The sequence below is a fragment of the Leucopleurus acutus genome (genome assembly GCF_964270905.1).
Source record: "Leucopleurus acutus genome assembly, chromosome: 4".
Taxonomy (NCBI): domain Eukaryota; kingdom Metazoa; phylum Chordata; class Mammalia; order Artiodactyla; family Delphinidae; genus Leucopleurus; species Leucopleurus acutus.
The window spans coordinates 34,019,091-34,039,737 of record NC_139146.1 but is presented as its reverse complement, the minus strand read 5'-3'; the positions used below and the strand labels follow the sequence as shown (position 1 = coordinate 34,039,737).

General features: G+C 40.4%; 1 protein-coding gene and 1 pseudogene across 5 annotated transcripts in view; both read right to left on the bottom strand.

Annotated features, from left to right (window-relative positions):
- The window catches only part of PPA2 (inorganic pyrophosphatase 2), an 84,651-nt gene extending 67,286 nt beyond the window's left edge, over positions 1-17,365 (bottom strand). For 2 of the 4 annotated variants that reach the window (XM_082838422.1, XM_082838423.1), the window contains exons 1-3: positions 17,171-17,248; positions 16,335-16,525; positions 1,110-1,174 (exon numbers count right to left, since the gene is read on the bottom strand). In XM_082838422.1, coding sequence (XP_082694548.1) covers positions 1,110-1,174; positions 16,335-16,461 — 192 coding nt within the window. In that variant the 5' untranslated portion in view covers positions 16,462-16,525; positions 17,171-17,248. Of the gene's footprint in view, positions 1-1,109; positions 1,175-16,334; positions 16,526-17,170 lie in introns of all 4 variants that reach the window. The other 2 variants (XM_082838420.1, XM_082838421.1) reach the window with 1 other exon arrangement.
- Positions 10,614-12,002, bottom strand: LOC309960964 (26S proteasome regulatory subunit 8-like; annotated as a pseudogene). The gene has a single exon. The product of its transcript is annotated as a 26S proteasome regulatory subunit 8-like (transcript).
- Positions 17,366-20,647: the final 3,282 nt, after the last annotated feature.

The window sequence follows — 20,647 nt, the reverse complement described above, 5'->3', positions numbered from 1 at the left end:
AATCTTTGCTATTATTCTCCCCGCTGCCACTGTTATGGACAGTCCAGCCCTGTGAAGGGCTGCAAGGCAGCGTAAGTCCTACTCCAGAGTTCCAGAACCTTTGGATGATGCCTGAAATTCAGCCCCTGAGGTAACACCAAAAAGGTCAAACCAGCCTTGCATCTGAAGCAGCTTCCCACTTCTTCACTGGCCTCTGCCTTCACACTCATCTCCCCACAGTTCTAGAAAACCCCACCCCACTAACTAGCCCCATATAATCTCAACCAGGAACATAGTCCTGGTTAACTTACTTAACAGATGAAGTCAGCCAATTGTTGTAACTACTCAGATTTCAAGAAAAGAACTTCCAACGTCATGGTGACTACTAACATCCACTGCCAATTATGCCATCTCGCCAGCTAGTCAGTAGAGTCCTCGGAAGGCTCCAATATTCCGAGCCCCTCTTAGTTCCACCTTCAGCAGCAGATCTCCCTCTGACCTGACTTATATCCCTTCCACCCTCACACCTGTCAAGTAATTTTAGGTTCTAAAAGAATAACTAGTCAAAGACTACAATCTTCCCAACTTTATCTTTCTAGCATCTGTCTCGTAGAGTAGTTAAAGAGCATGAACTCTGTGGTCAGAAATGCTACTTCAAAACCTGGTTCTGGCACTTACCGCTGCGTGACCTTAGACAAGTCAATAACATGCCTTCGGCTCCGGTGTCCTTAGAGATGATAATAGCAACTCATAAGGATTAAATAAAATGTCATATGTTCACATGGTGGCTAGCAAAAAATAATTCACAAATGTTATTACCTCTACTACTACTGTTACTACTACTTAAAATAAGCCTCTTGTTAACCTCTTAAATTCTATACCTTAAATCTTTATTTCTGACCAAATTCTAAGCTTTATCGACTACTAACATCTCTTTCTCCTCAAGTCCTCCTGGAAGAATCCTAGTCTTATCCAAATTCTAATTCACGAAGGAGGCTTATAATCCTGTTATGATAACTCTGTTGCCCTTCTCAGCTTCTGACCACATTCTTTCAAGATGCTTCCAAAAAGCATTTTATGGTGATACGAGAAGTACATATTTTCATGCCCCAAACAAGTTAAAACAATACCTCTTCAGAGTCCGCCTTCAGAGGAATATCATGAAAGGGGGAAATGTAGTGACCAGCTACATTCTCTGCAAAGGAAAATAAACAAAAACACAGAATTAAAGCAATGGACTATCTTGTTCTTTAGAGCAATTATACTCTTACCCACTTTTAAATTTTAAATACGTTTTAAATTTTTTTTTTTCAAAATTAACTTTAACTCCCAATTTAAAGTTTAATTCAACTTTTAAAACTTGCTTCAATCTGATGACGAAAGAGAAAAACAGTAGTCCCCCCTTATCTTCGGGGGATACATTCCGAGACCCCAATGGATGCCTGAAGCTGTGGATAATAACCCTACATATGTTTTTTTTTTCCTATACACACATACCTATGATAAAGTTTAATTTATAAATTAGGCACAGTAAGAGAATATCCGAATTGCCAGCATCACTACTCTTGCGCTTTGGAGCCATTATTAAGGAAAATAAGGGTTACCTGAACACAAGCTCTGTGGTGCCTGGGCAGTGGGTCTGACAACCGAGATATTTACTAAGGCTGGACAAAGGTATGACTCATGCCCAGGACAGGGACAAGGCAGGACAAAACAGAACAGCACCAGATTTCATCACACTACTCAGAATAGTGTGGCACACAATTTAAAACTTATGAAATATTTACTTCTGGAATTTTCCATTTAATATTTTCAGACCACATATGACCAAGGGTACTTGAAACTGTGAAAAGCAAAACCACAGACAAGTGGGACTGCTGTACACACCAAATCAACCATATTTGAGTTGCTGAAACCATTTACTTATTCCTGTGGCTTAAACATCCAAAGCAAAATATGTCTAAATTAGACGAAAACCCCAAATATGAAAAATCTTACTTTCGAAAAGAGACTGATTAATAAGTGAAATGGACTAAAACTGATGTCAATTTTCCCAAGAGAAACCTAGCAATAGAATTCCTAATTTCCACCTACAATTTACATGAACAAAGGATTAAAGGTCCTACCAAATTAAAAGAAATGCATCATTTGTTCCACTCAAAGTGATAAGGATGCTAATATTAAGGTAAGCTTAAAACAAAAATTTCAATAACAGAAACTATTTTATCCTCATTGCATACTGAAATGTATATATAAAATACCTTTAAAAGTATATATTATTTAAACAAAATGCAATAACCCAATGCATACTTTTGTTGGAATGAATGTTTCTAAAAGCTGGGCTTAATACAGCCATAGAAAATTTTCACTTTGCAATTTCTTAAGTCAGGGTATGTTCTACTTCTGGCCTGCTACTTCTTTGGTATAATTTTCAAATTCAGACTTTAAAAATATCTTAATAAATAAAATGAGGACTGGCTGACACTCCAGTAGCAATGACTATACCTAGCACCCAAATCTTGGCTTCTAAATACCATTCTCCAATGAAAAGAACTAGGGCTTCTTGAAGAATGGGCTGATTCTAAGGCTGGGGCAAAGAATATACAAGCTGAGCCTGGAATATCCTGTACTACCAGAAACCAACCAAGTGCTCAAAACAAAAGGCTGGAGGTATGTCAAAGGGAAATGGAGCCAACCTGAAAGAGTTCCCAAAGGCCAAACCTGGAACAAGTTGAGTGACAAAATAAATAATGGGTATGGGCAAACCTTGGAGATACTGTGGGCTTGGTTTCAGACCACTGTAATAAAGTGAATATCACAATGAGGCAAGTCACACAAATTTGTGGTTTCACAGTGCATATAAAAGTTATGTTTACATTACACTGTAGTCTTCTAAGTGTGAAACAATATTATATCTTAAAAAACAATATATATACCTTAATTAAAAAATACTTTATTGCTAAAAAAACACCAACCATCATCTGAGCCTTCAGTGAGTCGTACTGGTAAAACCAAAGACCATTGATCACATATCACCATAACAAATATTGCAAGAACTATGAAAATGTGACACAGAGACACCGAATGAGCAAATGCCGCTGGGAAGTGGCACCAACAGACTTGTATAACAGTGTTGCCACAAAACTATTTGTAAATAACACAATATCTTTGAAGTACAACAAAGTGCAATAAAATAAGGTATGCCTGTATTGAATCATAACCCAAAGTATACAATAAATATACGTGAGTCCACAGTAATACAAATAAATGATTGTATAAATAAATAAATGAGGGGTAAGAGACAAATCTTACTTTCAGAAAAATTCTAAACAATATATGTAGATGTCCTCCCCTCCAAGAAGTAAAGCTTACCCTGTCCCCCCAGTTGTGGACTGGACTTAGTGGCTCACTTCCAAAGAATAGAGTATGGAAGGGGAAAAACATTTCAGTGGAGAACGCTTGACAAGCAGTACCCTTAACCAAGTGATCAAGGTTAATATCACCAGTCATGTTCATAGCATGTACCTCCTGATATGCCATGATGAGAAGGGTACTTCACTTCTGTCGTACACTTCCCCCAAACCCAGAACTCCAGTCTCATCGTGAGAAAGACATCAGACACACCCAAACTGAGGGACATTCTACAAAATACCTAACCAATACTGTTCATAAATTTCAAGGTCATTAGAAAACAAAAAACAAGGAACGACTGAGAAGTTGTCAGATTAGAGGAGACTAAGGAAATATAATGACTAAATGCAATGTGGTACCCTGAATTGGATCATGGGACAGAAAAATGACATTAGTGGAAAAACCAGTGACACCCAAATAAAACGTGGAGTTGAGTTAATAGTATGTACCAATGTTGGTTTCTTAGCTTTGACAAATGTACAGTGGTAGTGAAAGATGCTAACGTTAGGGAAAACGTGGTAAGAGATATACTGGAATTCTGTACTACTGTTGCAACCTTGCCAGATCTAAAACTATTCCAAAATATAGTTTATTTAAATAAACAAACGAAAAACAAGCCATGGCTTCAGTCCAATAAAATCAGAAGTATATAACTTAATAATGGCCTCCACTCCACCAAAATTTTATTTCCTCTTCTCATGCTGTGTGAGTTTTCCTTAGCACTTATCAATAGACTATAAAGTTCTTGAAGATTTTTGTTGTTGTTGTTTGTTGCTGTTTGCTCTGTTATGCTCTCTACTGGATCCCCAGCATCCAGAAAAGTTTCCAGCACTTAGTAGGCATTCAGTAAATATTTGCTGAGCAAATACCTCTATTACTATTTCATTTTTCTGTACAAGCTGTTAATGTAATTTTTCTCTTCCCACCCTAGCAACAAGGTAACTCATGAAGGACCCCGGTGCACAAAGTAGGATAAAGATGAGAAAAAGCACACAAGTGGCAAAGGGTATAAAACTCACTATGATCTGTAAAGCTCTTTTCCATCAGTTAAAAAGGATGCATCTCGAAAAAAAAAATCTTCTCTTTTGCATACCACATCAAATTTCAAATTGAGCAACACAAGAACAGAAAGAACAAAATTATCAGTTTGTTGCTTGATTATTTACTTTTCTATAAATAACAAGGGTACTTAAGTGGGTCACATTTACATATTTTTTATTAAAATAAAATGTAGTGGCAGGAAATGAAAATGGTACAGCAACTTTGGAAAAGAGTTTGGCAGTTTCTTATAAAGTTAAACATATGACCCAGAAATCCTACTATTAAGTACTTAACCAGAAAAAAATGAAAACTTGTGTTTGCACAAAATCTTCTAAGTGTATGTTTATAGTGGCTTTACTCAATAACCACAAAAACTGGAAGTAACCCCAATGTCCAACTGGTAAATGGATAAACAAACTGTTACACCCACACAATGGCACTTTACAGAATAGTATATTAGTCCATAATAAAAAGGAGTGAACTATTGATACACACAAGAAAATGAAAAAAATCTAAAATGTAATGTGCTAAGTGAAAGAAGCTAGACTCAAACAATTCCATTTAGATGACATCTGGAAAAGGCAAAACTATAGGGATAAAGACCAGACCAGTGGTTGCCAGAGGATGAGGATAGAGGGTGGAGTTGACTTGAAAGAGGGGCCACAGGAAATTTTGGGGAGTGATAGACTGTTCTGTATCATGATTGTGATGATATTTAAATGAATCTATATTTCTACTAAAACTCAGAACTGTTCACCAAAAAGAAGAGTGAATTTTATCCTATGTAATTTTTAAAATAAGTATATATGGAGCAAATAAAAAAAAGATGGCAATTAAGAAAGATATAATATATTAACATATAAATAGAAACACTTATTCCAAATAACAATCAACCATCTGTGATCCTTTTCTCCACTTTAAGTCACAAAGATAAGGTAGAATTTTGAAGAGAAGAAAGATGTAATCCTTTAGCATATTACTTCAGTTGTTACATTTGGAACCTATCATTGTGATGGAAATTAACAATAATCTCAGCTCTAAGAATTCAGGAAGTTGTACAAACCAGGAAAGTTTGTTATTAAAATTAATGAAGTACAGGAAACTTGACAGAATAGCTAGGCTGCCTTTGTAATTAAGGGTAAATGATACCTTTGGCACACTGATTTTGTGTTAAGTCTCCCTAAAGCTCTCGTTAACTGGGGACAAGCCCCAGCAAACTTATTAAGATGTTAAGAGGAGCACATGCTACTCAAGTATGAGGAAAAACAGGACTAGACTAGGCGGTGATCCCTAAAATCTAAAGATCTGTGAGAAGCATGCGATATCTCTTTCTTTAAATTGGGATCTAAATATATTCAAACACTAAGGTAATGCCAATATATACGTTAAAATTGTTTTCTAACTGCCATTTTGGAAGGTAAAAAATATATAAATGTAAGTGAATGGTCTGACTCAGATAACCAAACCTACTAGAAGCCATTTGGATCATGAAATAGTTTAAATAAAAACATAATAATAAAGAAAAAAGGAATAATTTCTGGGAAAATAAAATAGGGCCTTAGATATCTGATAAGCATAATGCTTTGATGAGCAACATGCCAATAAATCTGCACAGGAGCAACGAACACAGAGGCCAAGAATCTGCCATGTTACTTGCTGAGCTTGATTAAGTCACTCGATTTCTCTGAAACTTAATTTTCTCAATTTTCTTCAGTTAAGCAAGATACGATTTAGTACTATGTAAAAGGCAACATACTAGATGCCAGGATACAAAAGTGCTAAAATGTGAGCAATGCCCACAGATAAGACAGGGCGAGTACTACATGTTATCAGGATCAGCATCATCCTGTAAATTTAAAAAAATAAAGGAGTCCTCTTGGCACAATTAGAGAGCTAACCATTGACCTAACACACAAAGGAAGGCTGAGAACCCATTCAAAGTTTTCTAGAGTCAGTGATGGAAGTATGCTATTAGGCTCCACTTAAAGGGTATTAAGATTCTCTAAAGGTGGGTTTAAAGATAGGTACAGGTATCCCCTGCTTTTTGAAAAGTTTGCTCTACGCCACTTCACTTTTACAAAAGACCTACATTAGTACCTGTTTTTGCTAACAGAAGGAAATCCTAAGAGGATTTTCACTTTTACAAAAAAAGGCAAAAATCGAAAACAGCATTCGGTGTGTTTTTCAGCAGCTCTTAGAGAGGCAGCGAGCACCCCTGAGCAGTGAGAGTGGCCAGCCAAGCTCCTTCCCTGGGAACTATACACTCATCATCTCAGCAGCAAGCTGCCATAACTTTGAACTGTGTCTGTGAGCACCTGTGCTTTCTCTCCATTTATTTTGTGCATTCATTAGCAAGATGTATCCTAAGGTATTGCTTCTTTGCTTTATGCCGTTTCGGCTTACGAATGGTTTCATAGGACTGCTCCCTTTCTGGATAGTGGAGAAACCTGTACTACCTATCCTGATCCACTATAAAATGAACAGGATAATCCATATTATACCTATGAGGCATAGACAGAGAGACACGGTACACGCAGCAAGCACTGTGGTAATCACCTTGTAAAGATACAACTGAAGCACAGGTTAGAAATAGCCCTTTCTTAGAGCCTCAGAGAAAACTAGCAATAAATCTTAAGTTTGAACTTCATTATCTATAGCTCAGACTGGTTGCTTCTTTGCAACTGAAACCAAGTCGTTGCCAATTTACTTTTATAAATATCTATTTTGTTGTTGTTTAAACAAAGCAATGCATGTGCATGGTTAAAAAAAGTCCCCACCTCTCTCCAATCCAGCTCCACTCCAGAGCAACCCACCTAGGCCTCCTTAACTTACTTTAGATCTAGATGTTATCTTCATCTCCCTAAATAATATATTTATATGGTTAGTTTTTAATAAACAATTTTAGAATATTGTCTACTGATTTCAGCTCTGAGAGGTAAGTTTAGTTTATTTGACCCCAACCTTTCCCTTTAAATTCTCTATTGGCCAATCTTAATACTTCACAGCTTTAGTCCTTGCTCCACCAAACATATACAGTATTTCTTGACTCAGCTAACTGGCTTTTTACCTCTCTTTCTTCATCCTTCTCTCTTCTAATTTTATCTTCTGCACTTTTATTTTTTCAAGGCTCATAAAATGTTCTATAATCACACTGAGTTTTCTATGCTTTTCCTGTTAGTATATTTCCTAAGATTAAGAAAAATCTGAATTACTTGTTAAACAGATCGCTGGACCCCCATATCTAATCAAAATCTTAAGGAGAGAAATCTGGATATCTGTATTATTAGCAAGCACCCCCAAATAATTCATATAGTCAGGCAAGTTTAAGAAACACTGTCTGTGTGTTGATTTTTTGGCCAGGTAGAATGTCATAAATAAATTTCCTTTCTTGTTCAGCTTCTATGACTTGTGCTTCTAATTTTCTTCCTTCCATTGTCAGTCATAATCGTATCTATCAATTATTCAAATGTCTCACAGCTTCCATAAAAACTATGGAATTCTCTCTCTACCCAAGCGGCTCCCTTTGGAAATCTCATTCTTCCTGTTGCAATCTGGATTGGAAGCTTTCTTGGCACCCTTAGACTCTGCTTTGTTGGTTTCCAGCTTAGAGCTGTTTTCTGGATCCCATGCATTCACCTTTTTTGGTTTACTTACATGTTTTGCAGAAGCATATCCCTAACTTGTGTTGTGTAAGAAAGGATGCATGGGAGGTAAATTTCCCAAGTCCTTAAACGTCTGAAACGTCTTGATTCAGTCTTTACCCTAGATTAATGGTTGCCTGGGTAAATTCTAGGAGGAAAATCATTTTCTCAGAACTTCAAAGGCATTACTCCAGTTGCTGAGCTTTCAGCGCTGCTGGGTCAGTCAGATACCAGTTCGATTCTCAGTCCTCTGCAGGTGACCTGTTCTCCCTCCCCACCCCCGACCCCAACCCCAGGGACTTTTAGCGTCTTCTTTATAAAAGCGTCAGTTTTCAGAGATTTCACAAGAAAGTGTCTGGGACTCAGAACACTTGGGTACTTAAATTCTTAGATCTCTTCCACTATTCCTTGGAAAATTCTTCTTCATTTTGTCTGTTCTTTTTTTTCTGGAACTCATATTAGCCAAATGTTAGGCTTCCTAGATTAAATCTCTATGTCTCTTCTTTCTTCCTCATTTTTTTGCTGTCTCAGACATTTTGTTTACTTTCTGGTAGATTTATGTACCTTATGTTCTAACTTCTCTGTATCAGCCTTCTAGGACTGCTATACCAAATTAGCACACACCTGGTGGCTTAAAACAACAGAACACCATTCAACCCACTACACCGTCCACTGACTTCTTTGTCTTAACAATCACAATTTTAATTTCCAAGAGTTCTTGTTCTTTGATTGCCTTTTCTTCACAGCCTCCTCTTCCTTCTTAATGGACGCCATCGCTTCTGAAATCTCAGAGGACACCCATGCGACTTTGAAAAATTCAAGTTCTCTTTCTACTTTCTTTTTTTCCCATTTAGCTTATGAGGTTTTCTTAAAATCATTCATTCAGTAAATATTTACTGAACACATGCAGTATCCCAAGCACTGTTTTAGGTACTAGGTATACAAATTCCTTGCTTTTACGGAACTTATACTCTGGTGGGGGAGGCGATGCATAGGAGCAATGAAGATGTTTTTAACTCTAGCAGGTACAGGGCAAGAAAGGAGGGAGAAAGAGAAATATGGAAATGCCAGGGAAGATCTCTCTGATAGGTAACACTTCAGCACAGAGCTGAATGAAGTGAGGACGTGAGTCAAGCAGACATCTAGACAGGAACACTGCACGCAGAGCAAGCTCAGAGGCAAGAATATGCACGGCGTGTCTGAGAAACAGTCAGGAGGCCAGGATGGCTGGAGCACAGTGATCAAAAGGAAGAGTGGTAAGCAATGAATTCAGAGGGGAAGCCCAGTATCAGGCCACACAGGAACTTGTATACGAGGAGCAGAACCTGGCATGATCAGACGTACATCTTAAAGAATCAAGATGACTTCTGGTGGAAAGCAGACTTCAGGGGACAATGGTGGAGGCAAGGTGAAGAATCAGGAGGCTACTGCAATTGGTCAAGTGAAAGACAATGGTGACAGGGATATAGTGGCAAGGGTGGGAGTGGAGAGAATTGTCTTCTGCATACATTTCAAAAGCTGGACTGGGGCTTCCCTGGTGGCGCAGTGGTTGAGAGTCCGCCTGCCGATGCAGGGGACATGGGTTCGTGCCCCGGTCTGGGAAGATCCCACGTGCCGCAGAGCGGCTGGGCCCGTGAGCCATGGCTGCTGGGCCTGCGCGTCCGGAGCCTGTGCTCCGCAATAGGAAAGGCCACGACAGTGAGAGGCCCGCATATCGCAAAAAAAAAAAAAAAAAAAAAAAAGCTGGACTGAAGGGAGAAACTAATGAACTAGATATGGGCTAAGAGTAGTGGTGGCCACAACAGTGATTCCTAAGTTACTGCTTATAGGTGAGAAGACAGAAAGAAATAGTTGGGTGGGGGTAGGGGACCAGGAGCTCTGTTTTGTATACGTTAACCTTTAGATGCTTCTTAGACGTTTCAGTGGAAATACAGAGTACATTTACTGCATCTGTAAATCTTGAGCTCAAGAAGAGACTAGGGCTAATGTTACACATCTGGGAGGCATAGATGGTATCTCAAGCTACAGGACTGGATGGGATCATCTACAGCAAAAGCAACAACAGAAACTCCAGACCATGGGCCAAAGCCAGCACATGGCCTGTTGTTATTTTTATAAATAACCTTTTGTTGGAACAAAAGCCATACCCATACTTTTACTCTCTGGTTGCTTTTGCCCTGCAACGCAGAGATAAGTAGTTGTAAGAAACCACAGGTTTTGCAAAGCCTAAACTATTTACTATCTGGCCCTTTTCAGAAAGGGCTTGCCAACTCCTGCTCTAGAGAGAGAACAGATAGATAAGTGGGCTAAGAACTGAGTCCTGAGCCGTTTCAAAGGTTAGAGTTCAGATCAGAGGATCCAGCAAGGGAGGCTGCTGAAGGAGAAGCCATCAAAAGAAGATAAAAGCACCGTCCCAGAAGGAAAAAGAAAACATTTCAAGGAAGAAAGAGGGCTTCATTGTGAAAATACTGTTGAGAATTCACATGAGATGAGAATTTTAAATTGATCATTAAATTTGCCACATGGAGGTCACCTTTTTTTTTCTTTTCCTGTCCTACAGAGCTTTGAGGGATCCACACAAAGGGTATCTGCCTCACTTCCATAGCTTCCTGATGGACATGCTTTGCTCACTCTCCTTCTGCATGACCTTGGCTACTGCCATCTCAAAGTCCTCCTGGGTGACATGGACTCACCACTCCTGTAGTGAGTACAAGCTGGCTTCAGTGCACACACCCTTCACTTCAGCCCCTGACGCTCCTGGCATGAGCTCAGCAATTTTTCTCAGGTTGATCCCCCGGGTCAGGTTCATTTTCCAAGAACGGATCTTCAAAATATCCAGCCGGACCTCCTCGTTGGGGGTGGGAATTCAATTTTTCTGTAGATGCACCCTGGGCGTTGCAGTGCCGAGCCCAGGATATCAATCCTATTAGTCGCCATGATGACCTTGATATTCTTGGTGGCCTCGAAGCCATCCAGCTGGTTGAGCAGCTCCAGCTTCGTGCGCTGGACTTCACTGTCCTCTCTGGAGCCTCCCTCCAGCCGTGAGGAGCCGATGGAGTCAATTTCATCCATGAAGGTGATAGATGGAGCGTGTTCTCGGGCCATAACAAACAGCCCCCTCACCATTCTTGCTCCTTCCGCAATGAATTTCCGTACCAATTCACAGCCAGAGACACGAATGAAGGTATAGTCTGTATGATGAGTCACAGCCCGGGCCAACAGTGTCTTCCCAGTGCCTGCGGGTCCCTACGGCAGCACTCCCTTGGGCTGCGCGATGCCCGGCATTTCAAAGAGTTCAGGATGCTTAACGGGCAGCTCGATCACTTCTTTGATCTCCTTGATCTGCTTGTCCACCAATCATCTCTTAAGTTGAATCTGGCACCTTTTCCACCATCATCAGTGACACCAGTGGGTCTACCCTGTTGGGTAGGATCTTGTGCAGAGTGCAGCTGTCATTTCTGAGAGCCACCCAGCAACTGGGTGTCACATCACTGATGTCGATGTTCTTGTCCACGTCGACGACAAACTTGCCCTCAGGATGTACCTTAACCAACACTTTCTTCTTATCCATGGTCCCGACTACCTCCCCCACATAGGAGCCCTTTTCCTGCAGCAGCTGTAGCTCTTCCTGCAACAGGCGAACTTTTGCATTAATCTCATTCCTCTGTGCCTGCAGCCTCCAGAGATTTTGGCTCTTATCATTCACAATCAGCTGGAGTTCTTCAATCTTGGACAGATAATATTGGCGGAGTCCACTGCCTGCCTTCCCCTCTTCCAGCTCCATCTGTTCTGGTCCATCAAGCGCCATCTTCCCTCTTCCGCGGAGACCGCGGGCATCAGAGCCGCCATGGCACCAGGCCGAGGACACCTTTTGGCAAAGCAGTTTGGCAGACAGAGGATGAAACCCTGGCTGAAAGTGATCCCTGACAATTTGGCTTATATTTAATAAGAGGCTAGAAAAGACTGATGTGCATGCAGCGAGGCTTGTTGAACGGCCAGCTTCCCTCGGAGATGTGTGGGTAAGAAGCTGGCTGTGACACTGGGGCGTTCCCTAAATGTCACAGAGCCCAGAGCTCCGCTGAGCAGCGACACCATCAGGTTGGGCTACTGACCTCCAAACACCTTCTTCAATTTCTGCAGAAGGAACCAGCACATCGCCTAAGCCCCAGGCCTGCATGGTAAACATCTGTGTGCTACTCCATGATAAAACTTAAACTGCTCCCCCTTGTGTCAGGCTCCACATGTCTCTTACTCTCTCTCCAATCTGACATCAACATGTCCACAAACTCTCTAAGGTTCTGCAAAGCAGTTCAGCTTCTTCCGAAACTACAGCCCCCTCAGCACACAGACTTCAGCTGGGACTGCCTCCGTGCCGCTTCATCAATAACCACATCTCCATCTGCTTTTCTTCCTTTATAAATATCTTGAAATCACCGGCTCTGATGGCTCCTTCTTATTTGTTGTTTCAGGGTTATGCTTTTTTATCCACCTAGTATCACTTTAATAGGATATTTATGAGGAGGGAGATAAGACAAACAACTGTAGTCACCCTACCATCTTGTTTTGGTATTTCACTTTGTCGAAAATCAGACTACACACCTACTGGGCATAAGCTAATGAATTCTATCCGGCCCATCAATATACATTAGACATTGCCAAACAGAGTCAAAACTTTCCCTTCGACTGGACTGAAATGAGATTTTATTCTATCATTTTGTAAGTAATCTATATGTTTTTCTCTTATAACAGCAAGTTGTATCAGGATGAAAGTTTATTACTTGTATTAGCAAGTGAGGAAACTGAATGGACTGCAAAACTTATACCTAATTATATATGTTATACACATCAAATAGTTACATGTATGCTAAGTACCAACATACTATTACGTATCATTACTAAAAGCATTTATAGAGATTCTTATTGGAAGCTGTAGCAATGACAAAAACCAAGTAAATATAACTAACATTTCTACATCCACACAATAACCATTATCATCTACTGTGTCAATTCAAGTTTTATGATATGGGCCAAATAAAAAAAAAAGTTACAGGAACTCATATTTAAGACTCAAACACACGTTTCATGTAATTCAGTAAATTTTATTAAGTCCAAATGTGTGGTACATTCAATGGCAGATTCCTCCTACTATTCAAATGACATACTTAAAAAACAAAACATATAGTAATTTCAACATAAGCATAGTCTTACTAAAATGATAAATTCATTGTTAAAGAACTGCATGATTCATTCTCACACTAAATAAAAGCAATCTGAATTATCCACAGCACTATTTCTCTAAGTGAACCAGTCACCTATCCCATAGTAAAAAAAAAAAAAAAAATCCAAACTATGAAAAGTGTAGCTTCTCCTCATCCTTTAGGAAAAGTTAAAAAATCTAAAATAATGAATTTTCAAGTTATTAACAAAACAAAAACATGTAGACTACCAAAGAATATTGGCATGCAGTGCTATGTCTTTGGTCCCATATGAACAAGTCTTACTTCGTTACGATTTCACAACTAATTCAAAAGACTGCAAGTTGGTACCCATGAAAACTGTAAGACTTGGAATTAATAAATCAGGACTTACTCAAAGTATGCAATTCTATCCATATCCCATTGTTCTCATCCTTCACAAAATATAACAAGAATTTTGGTCTTAAAGTCAAAAGGGAAAAAGAAATAATTCATATTAAACATTAACTATGTGCCATGTGTGAGACAGTGATAGTCTTTACAAACATGGTCTCATTTAACTGCCACAGCAATTCTATAAAATCATCAGTGCTATCACCGTTTTACAGAGGGAGAACCAGAGCTAGGGGATGTCAAGCGATGCCTAAAATAGTCAAGCCAGGGCTACAACCTAAGTGTTTTGACTGTTAGTGTAGAACCCAATGCTTCTCAAATAGAATTCCATCAAACTCTAGAGTTACTTAGATGTCAACAAATGTTCTGAGAAACAGGGGCTCTTAGATTCAAAAGTTTGGGACAAGTTACTTTACATAAGAATTTCCAACAACTTTAATATGCACATTGTGACTCCCCAAGGTGATAAAATGAGAAGTGTTTTGCTAATTTATTAAACCATGAAGCTCTTCCTTTAAAGAAAGCCTAGTAACATACCATGGGATGTTTGTGCTCAACTAAGCAGTCTGGAAATGATCAAGTCCAATCTCCTCTTTCCATGGTTTAATAAAATGAGGTACAGAGAGGTTCAATTACTCATGCAACGCCACACAAAAAGTTCATTACAGGGCCAGGAGGCCTCATGATTCCCACCAGGACGTTTTTTCTCCTCTGTCACCCTGTCTCACTTCAATACTGTTCCCACAAAGTTCAACACCAATTAAAAGGAAAAGAAAAGTACTGCATCTATCATTTATTCTAATTCTTCTGAATGATGGTAAAGAGAACCATTTACAGAAATGAAATGCCAGAAAGTCTACCTCCCAACTGCACTCATATTTCAGAGGCTTGGGATATATTTGGAAATGTGGGAAATGATTCCACTGTAATAACGCTAAATAATACTTTTCAGCCAAGTAGTGCTATATTCATGTTCTTCTTTGAAGGGAGCGAACTGCACCATACTACTGCACATAGATACTGCCAGAGTATAAAATATACAATTTGTGACCACCTTTATAAAGAGCAAATTGTTCATTGTTACCCCTTACCCCTTAATCCTAAAGGGGCTTCCTTTCACTTTGTCCTACCCCTTCCAGCAGGCAGTAAACAGTCTTGGGCCAAGGATGCCATCTGGCGTTTAGTTCAGGAATTGTTCAACCCAACAATACCTTCCAATGACTATCTCACCACCTGGCCCTTCCCCCAAACCACATTCTCCTTTCTTCCAATTTTTGCCCATTTACCTCAGTAAAACCTTTTTTCTTCTTTTCTGTCATTTGTTCCAACTGAGTGAAAAAAACATATATGTATTTTATTTGTGGCATTCCAGTTAAAGAAAATCGTGAGTCTGAAATACACTTGCAGCTAAAGAAACAAACCACAGCGAGAGGCCAATATAGCCTCAAAAATACCTAATAGAGGCCCGGCCCCAATAGATAATGTTAAGAGTATCTATTATTCATCCAATGTCTCCAAGGACTATCAGCACTAAGAAGGACCTTTAAGATCACTGGTAGGTCAACTGCTTCATTTTACAGCTAAAGAAACTGAACATGTAAGAAATGAAGCCATCACCTGGCCAATCAGCACACAGTGAGTTACAGCAGAGCAAGAACCAAGGCCTAGGACTCCCCATGCCAAAGTCAGTGCTCAGTGGGTTACACCATATGCTCTAGGATCCTCAAGACTATTTTTTCTCAGCCAACATTCAAATAATTTTATTTGAATTTTTTAGTGTTTTTATACTTTCCTTAATTAATTATATTGATATTACCAATCTCTTGAGGTCAGGGCCCATAACTAAAATTTCCTCAGTGTCACAATTAACAGTGTCCAGCACATTTTATAAATATTTATTGACTTTTTGGTCAATCATTTATTACTGTATTACTTTCACCATTTTATGAGTTAGACAGCTTTTATCTACTTAAAAACCTAACTGCCATTTTGTAACACTGTTTCTATGGAAAGTTGTTCCTCAAACCATTGCTTTGTAACCTTTTGGAACAATCCGTTCAGAAATTTGGGTCTTCTTGTTAATGGTCCCCTTTTACCTGATCAGTCTTGACCAAATTAGGATGGAAAATAATATGGAGTCAATTCTGAAGAAAATGGGAATTTTAGTATCAACTGCATTATAACCACAAAACTATTCAAATTCAGCTTTCTCTTCCATAAAATACTCCTCGACCCTAAGCTCAGATAGCATACGTATAAACATTTTATAAATTACAGGTATCAATAATGATTACAAGTATTATTAACAATAGAATTTATATTCTAGACCTGGTGACTAATCATTTGCATACACTATGCCATGTAAGTCTTACAGCCCTATTTTACAGATGAGAAGAACTAAGGCTCAGCAAGTTAGGAAACTCGTCCAGGGTCCCAGAGCTAAGAGCTAAAGAATCCAGGATTCGAGCTGAGATCTGAAATTCTCTAGAGCTGGTGTTCCTAATAGGTGGGCGATAAGGCAAGGTCGACTTTACAGAAAAAAAGGTACTACTCCCCTCGGGGTTCTGAAATCAGTGAGGCATGAAAGCAACTCAACCAACCTGGCTATTTCACATCATAGCTAACCTACACAGTAAAATATCGGGATGCAAAGAAAAATGAGAATAATGGAGACCTGGGTGTTTTCCCATCTTAGTCGGCCAGGTCAGTGCCTCAAGTCGCTTCGCCCTCTGGGTTTGCTCAATTTGCGGAGTTGAATGAGCTACTTTGCAACCAGCGAAGCTCTTGATCGTGGATCGCATTCAAGGTGCAAACTCGTGAGTATAAATTCACGCTGCTGGGAGGCCCTTCATCAGAGTCCCTGCCCTGAAAAAGAACCACTGGACCTGTCATCTCCGAAGTCCCGCCTCATGGGCGGCCCTCAGCAGGAGTTTTGTTACATCCACTGGGAAGGGGAGGGGAAAGGAGGGGAGGGGAGGGGAGAGGAGGGGAGGGGAGGGGAAAGGAGGGGAAAGGAGGGGAGGGGAGGGGAAAGGAGGGGAAAGGAGGGGAGGGGAGGGGACGGGAGCGGAGGGGGAGGGGGACGGGAGGGTAAGGGGGGGAGGGTAAGGGAGGTCGGCTAACCAGTGGACTCTGCTCCTCGCGTTGGGAGCTAACGCGAACCCAGAACAGTGACGCGGACTGGGCTAACGGCTGCCGGCCCGGCCAGGTGACCGGGCGCACTCCCACGCGCGCTCCGCCCGCGGCTCGGGGAGGGCGGTTGGCCGCGCCCAGGGTGACCCGGGCGCGGCCCAGTCGGCCGCCCTGCGTCTCCGCGCTCCGCGTTTGGGGACTTAGTCCGCCGCCCCCATCTCTGGCAGCTCCCATGGCTCGGCGCTGGCCCCCGCGTGCGGGAAAGTGACCAGAACCGCGCGGCGATCGCGGCGGGCCCGAAAGAGGGAGGGATGGAGGCCGCGCTCCCATCTCGAGCCTCCGGCGCGGCGCGCGGTCGGACCCCCTCGAGCTACTTACTGAAAAAGAGGCGGTAACCGGGAGAGTGGGGCTGGCCGCGCTCCTCTGTGCGGTAAAAAGCCATGGCGCGGCGCGGCCCGGGCCCTGCGCTCGCTCCCCGCGGCAGGCGGGCGGCGGCAGCGGCAGCCGGGGCGCCCAAGCGCCAGGCCCAGCTGGTGCGCAGCAGTGGTAGCCGCACGCGCATGGCGTAGACCCGGGTCCGGTTTCGCGCGGGTGGTGCCGGGGGACCGGCCCAGCCGCACGCCGGCTCCCCCTACCGCCCGGAGTCGTCGCTCCCGGCCCGGGGCTTGGAACCCGCCCCAGCCAGGCTGGCCCTGGAGACTGCTCTTTGAAATTAGAGCGCCCGGTGAACTGCCAGTAATACACACGGTACACGCAGCGAGATCGGGGTTCAGAGATAATCAAAACAAGGTCCACCGCCCCTGAGGAGCTCACTGCCACTTATTAATGCATACATGCATTCACTCCTTTACTCATCCAGACAGTATTTACTATCATAATATTGTTTTTATTATAGTGATTTAATATTGAATGGTTACTCTGTCCCAAGCACTGCTCTAGATCCTGTCCAATGTAGGAGAAAAGCATGCACGCACGTAAAAACATCACTTTGAGACATAGTGATCAGGCCTCCTTGTGAGGAATTGACCTTGACGTGACTTATAGAGCCAAAAAACGGTAACTTCCTCAAATGCCTTCTCCTCCATGAAGCCTTTTTCTGTTTAACCCAAGTAGAGGTGATTTATCCTTCCTTTTTCTTACATTTTCATTCCTACAATGGCACTGGGTACTGTGCCTATATGTTTGTGAGCTTATCTTATTCCCCATTTCACCCTGACCGGCCCACTGGATTGTCTACGTGCCAAGCACTTGAGATTTAGCATTTTTGAAGAATGGAACATCCATCATGTCTTGCATAGATAATGGCTCCTTTGTGTTGAGTTAAATTGTTCCTGGAACTCCTTCTCTACCAGACCTTTCTCATGAGCCTATGAAATTCTACTTATCGGCTTTTCCGAAACACTTATGAAAACATCTTCTACAGGCACTATCTCCACTTTTTCATATTCTTCCCTCATCTCACTCCAAACGGCTTCCTCCACCTTCACAGGGTTATCAGTGACCTCCTTGTCAAATATGAAGGTCAATTCTCATAACAAATGAGAATGAGAGAATCCAGAAGAGAGCATTAAATAAGACACTTTTTAATTAGAAATTAAAACTTTTAAAGAAAATCAAATATTTCAGTTTTTTCTTCTGTAAAAGTGCAAGCAAGAAGAGTAATAATTTTATGTTGTACACCTGAAACAATACCTCAATACATTTTTAAATTAAAAATAGATTGAAAAATAAAAAGAGAAGAGTAGCAATTTTACAAGAAGTGGCAAAAAAGTTCACTTATGATCTTTGCAAAAACTAAGTGAAAGAGTTTTAATTAGAAGAGAAGCCATTTTTAAAATAATAAACTACGGTAATAAAAATTAACTAATAAATGAAATGTTAATAAGCACAATGAATACACAAATTCATGAAAAATATAACTCTAACTTAAAATTCTGGCTCTTGCAAGAGAAGACAAACATCTTTATGTAAATTATGTCAATTAATTTATAGTAATTAAGTCACAGTTACAAGATCTGATCCAATTCAAACTAGTTAACCTCTCTCTGTTCCATGGCTACAAACAACATCCTCTGGTTATTAATGTTAACAAGATAGACAAGATTTTTAACAATTGGTGGAAACAAGCTTTTACTCACAAAAATCTGAAAGCAGAAATCTTACCAAGATGACTCTATAGTCATCATGCAACTTTATTTAGAGAGGATAGTACTTACATCTACCTAGGCAGTGGTCAGGATTTTGATCAACACCAATGTCTGGAGGTAAGTGATACAGGGCTTTCCTATATGAGGGAGCCACCTTATTTCTATCCTGTTGCTCTGATGTATTCGATCTCCATTGCTGTGGTAACCTTCACAGTTCAAAGTGACTGCTACAGCTCCAAGCATGGCATCTTCAATCTACCTAGCAAGAAAGAAGAAATAAAAGAAGGATGTATCCTTCTCTTAACAACACATCCCAGAAATTGCATACACCACATATACTTGTGTCCCATTGAGCAGCACTTAGTTGACTGTCCATCACTAACTATAAACTAGCAGTCTTTTTTCAGGGTGGTCATAAGCCCAGATGAAAATTAGGAGCCATACTACTACAGAAAAAATGGAAACTGAATATTGGAGAATAACCAGCAGTCTGCCATAAATGTCATTTTCTTTTCCTATATCCAACTTCCCTGGAAATGTCGGTGAAAGGTTTACATATTTCTACTCCAGTTGTGAACAAGGTTCACATTCTTGAGCACCTGAGTTCTTTCAGCATCTCCAATTATTTCATGACAGTTAAAATTAGGAGACTGGTCTACCCAAGTTCCCAAAAAGATCTCTAGGAGATATCATCACTAGTTAGTTAGACTTCCTCCTTAGATCGTAGATCCTAAGATGTTTTTGTCAACAGTAGTGGCTTTGTAATGTGTCAACCTGATTAGGCTACAAACTATAAGGCAGACTCTCCCATAAAAAAGAGAGAAATTTCTTTTGTGCATATACCATGATGGTTGTATCATTTTATTGTTTCCTGACGTAGAAAAAAAGCTTAATTGTTCTTTTAACCTTTGAAATTCAGATGTTTCAACAAGACAAAATCCTAATAAGATAAAGTTGTGGGCTAATTTCTAATGATCTATGTATTCTTAGAATGAGACCAAACATTCCAGGTGTCTGATTCTTACGCATATTATTGCTCCATAGCATTAAACACAATGACTTTCTTCTTTAAAAAAAAAAAATTGAGGTATAGTTGATGTACAATATTATATAATTTTCAGTTGTATAGCATAGTGATTCACAATCTTTAAAGGATATAGTCCATTTGTAGTTATTATGAACTATTGGCTATATTCCCTGTGTTGTACAATACATCCTTGTAGCTTATTTATTTTATACATAGTAGTTTGCATCGCCTAATCCCCTACCCCTATCATGCCCTTCCCGCCTTCCCCCTTCCTGCTGGTAACGACAAATTTGTTTTCTAGATCTGTGAGTTTCTTTTTTGCTATATTCACTAGTTTGTTGTATATTTTAGACTCCACGTATAAGTGATATCATACAGTATTTGTCTTTCTCTGTCTGACTTATTTCACTTAGCGTAATGCCCTCCAAGTCCATCCATGTTGTTGCAAATGGCAAAATGTCATTCTTTTTTATGGCTGAGTAGTGTTAAACGATGGCTTTCTTTAGAAAATGATGAAGAGAAGAATTTTCCCCAGAGAATTCTTCCTCAAATTAACACCATAAAGTTTCCTAATACTTGTAGTTACCCATTGGGAGAATCCAGCATATAGTTCTAAGGGCCCTCTTGCCAATGGCTTTCCTTAACTCTGGCAACAGATTTATTCATAACTGCCAACAAGTT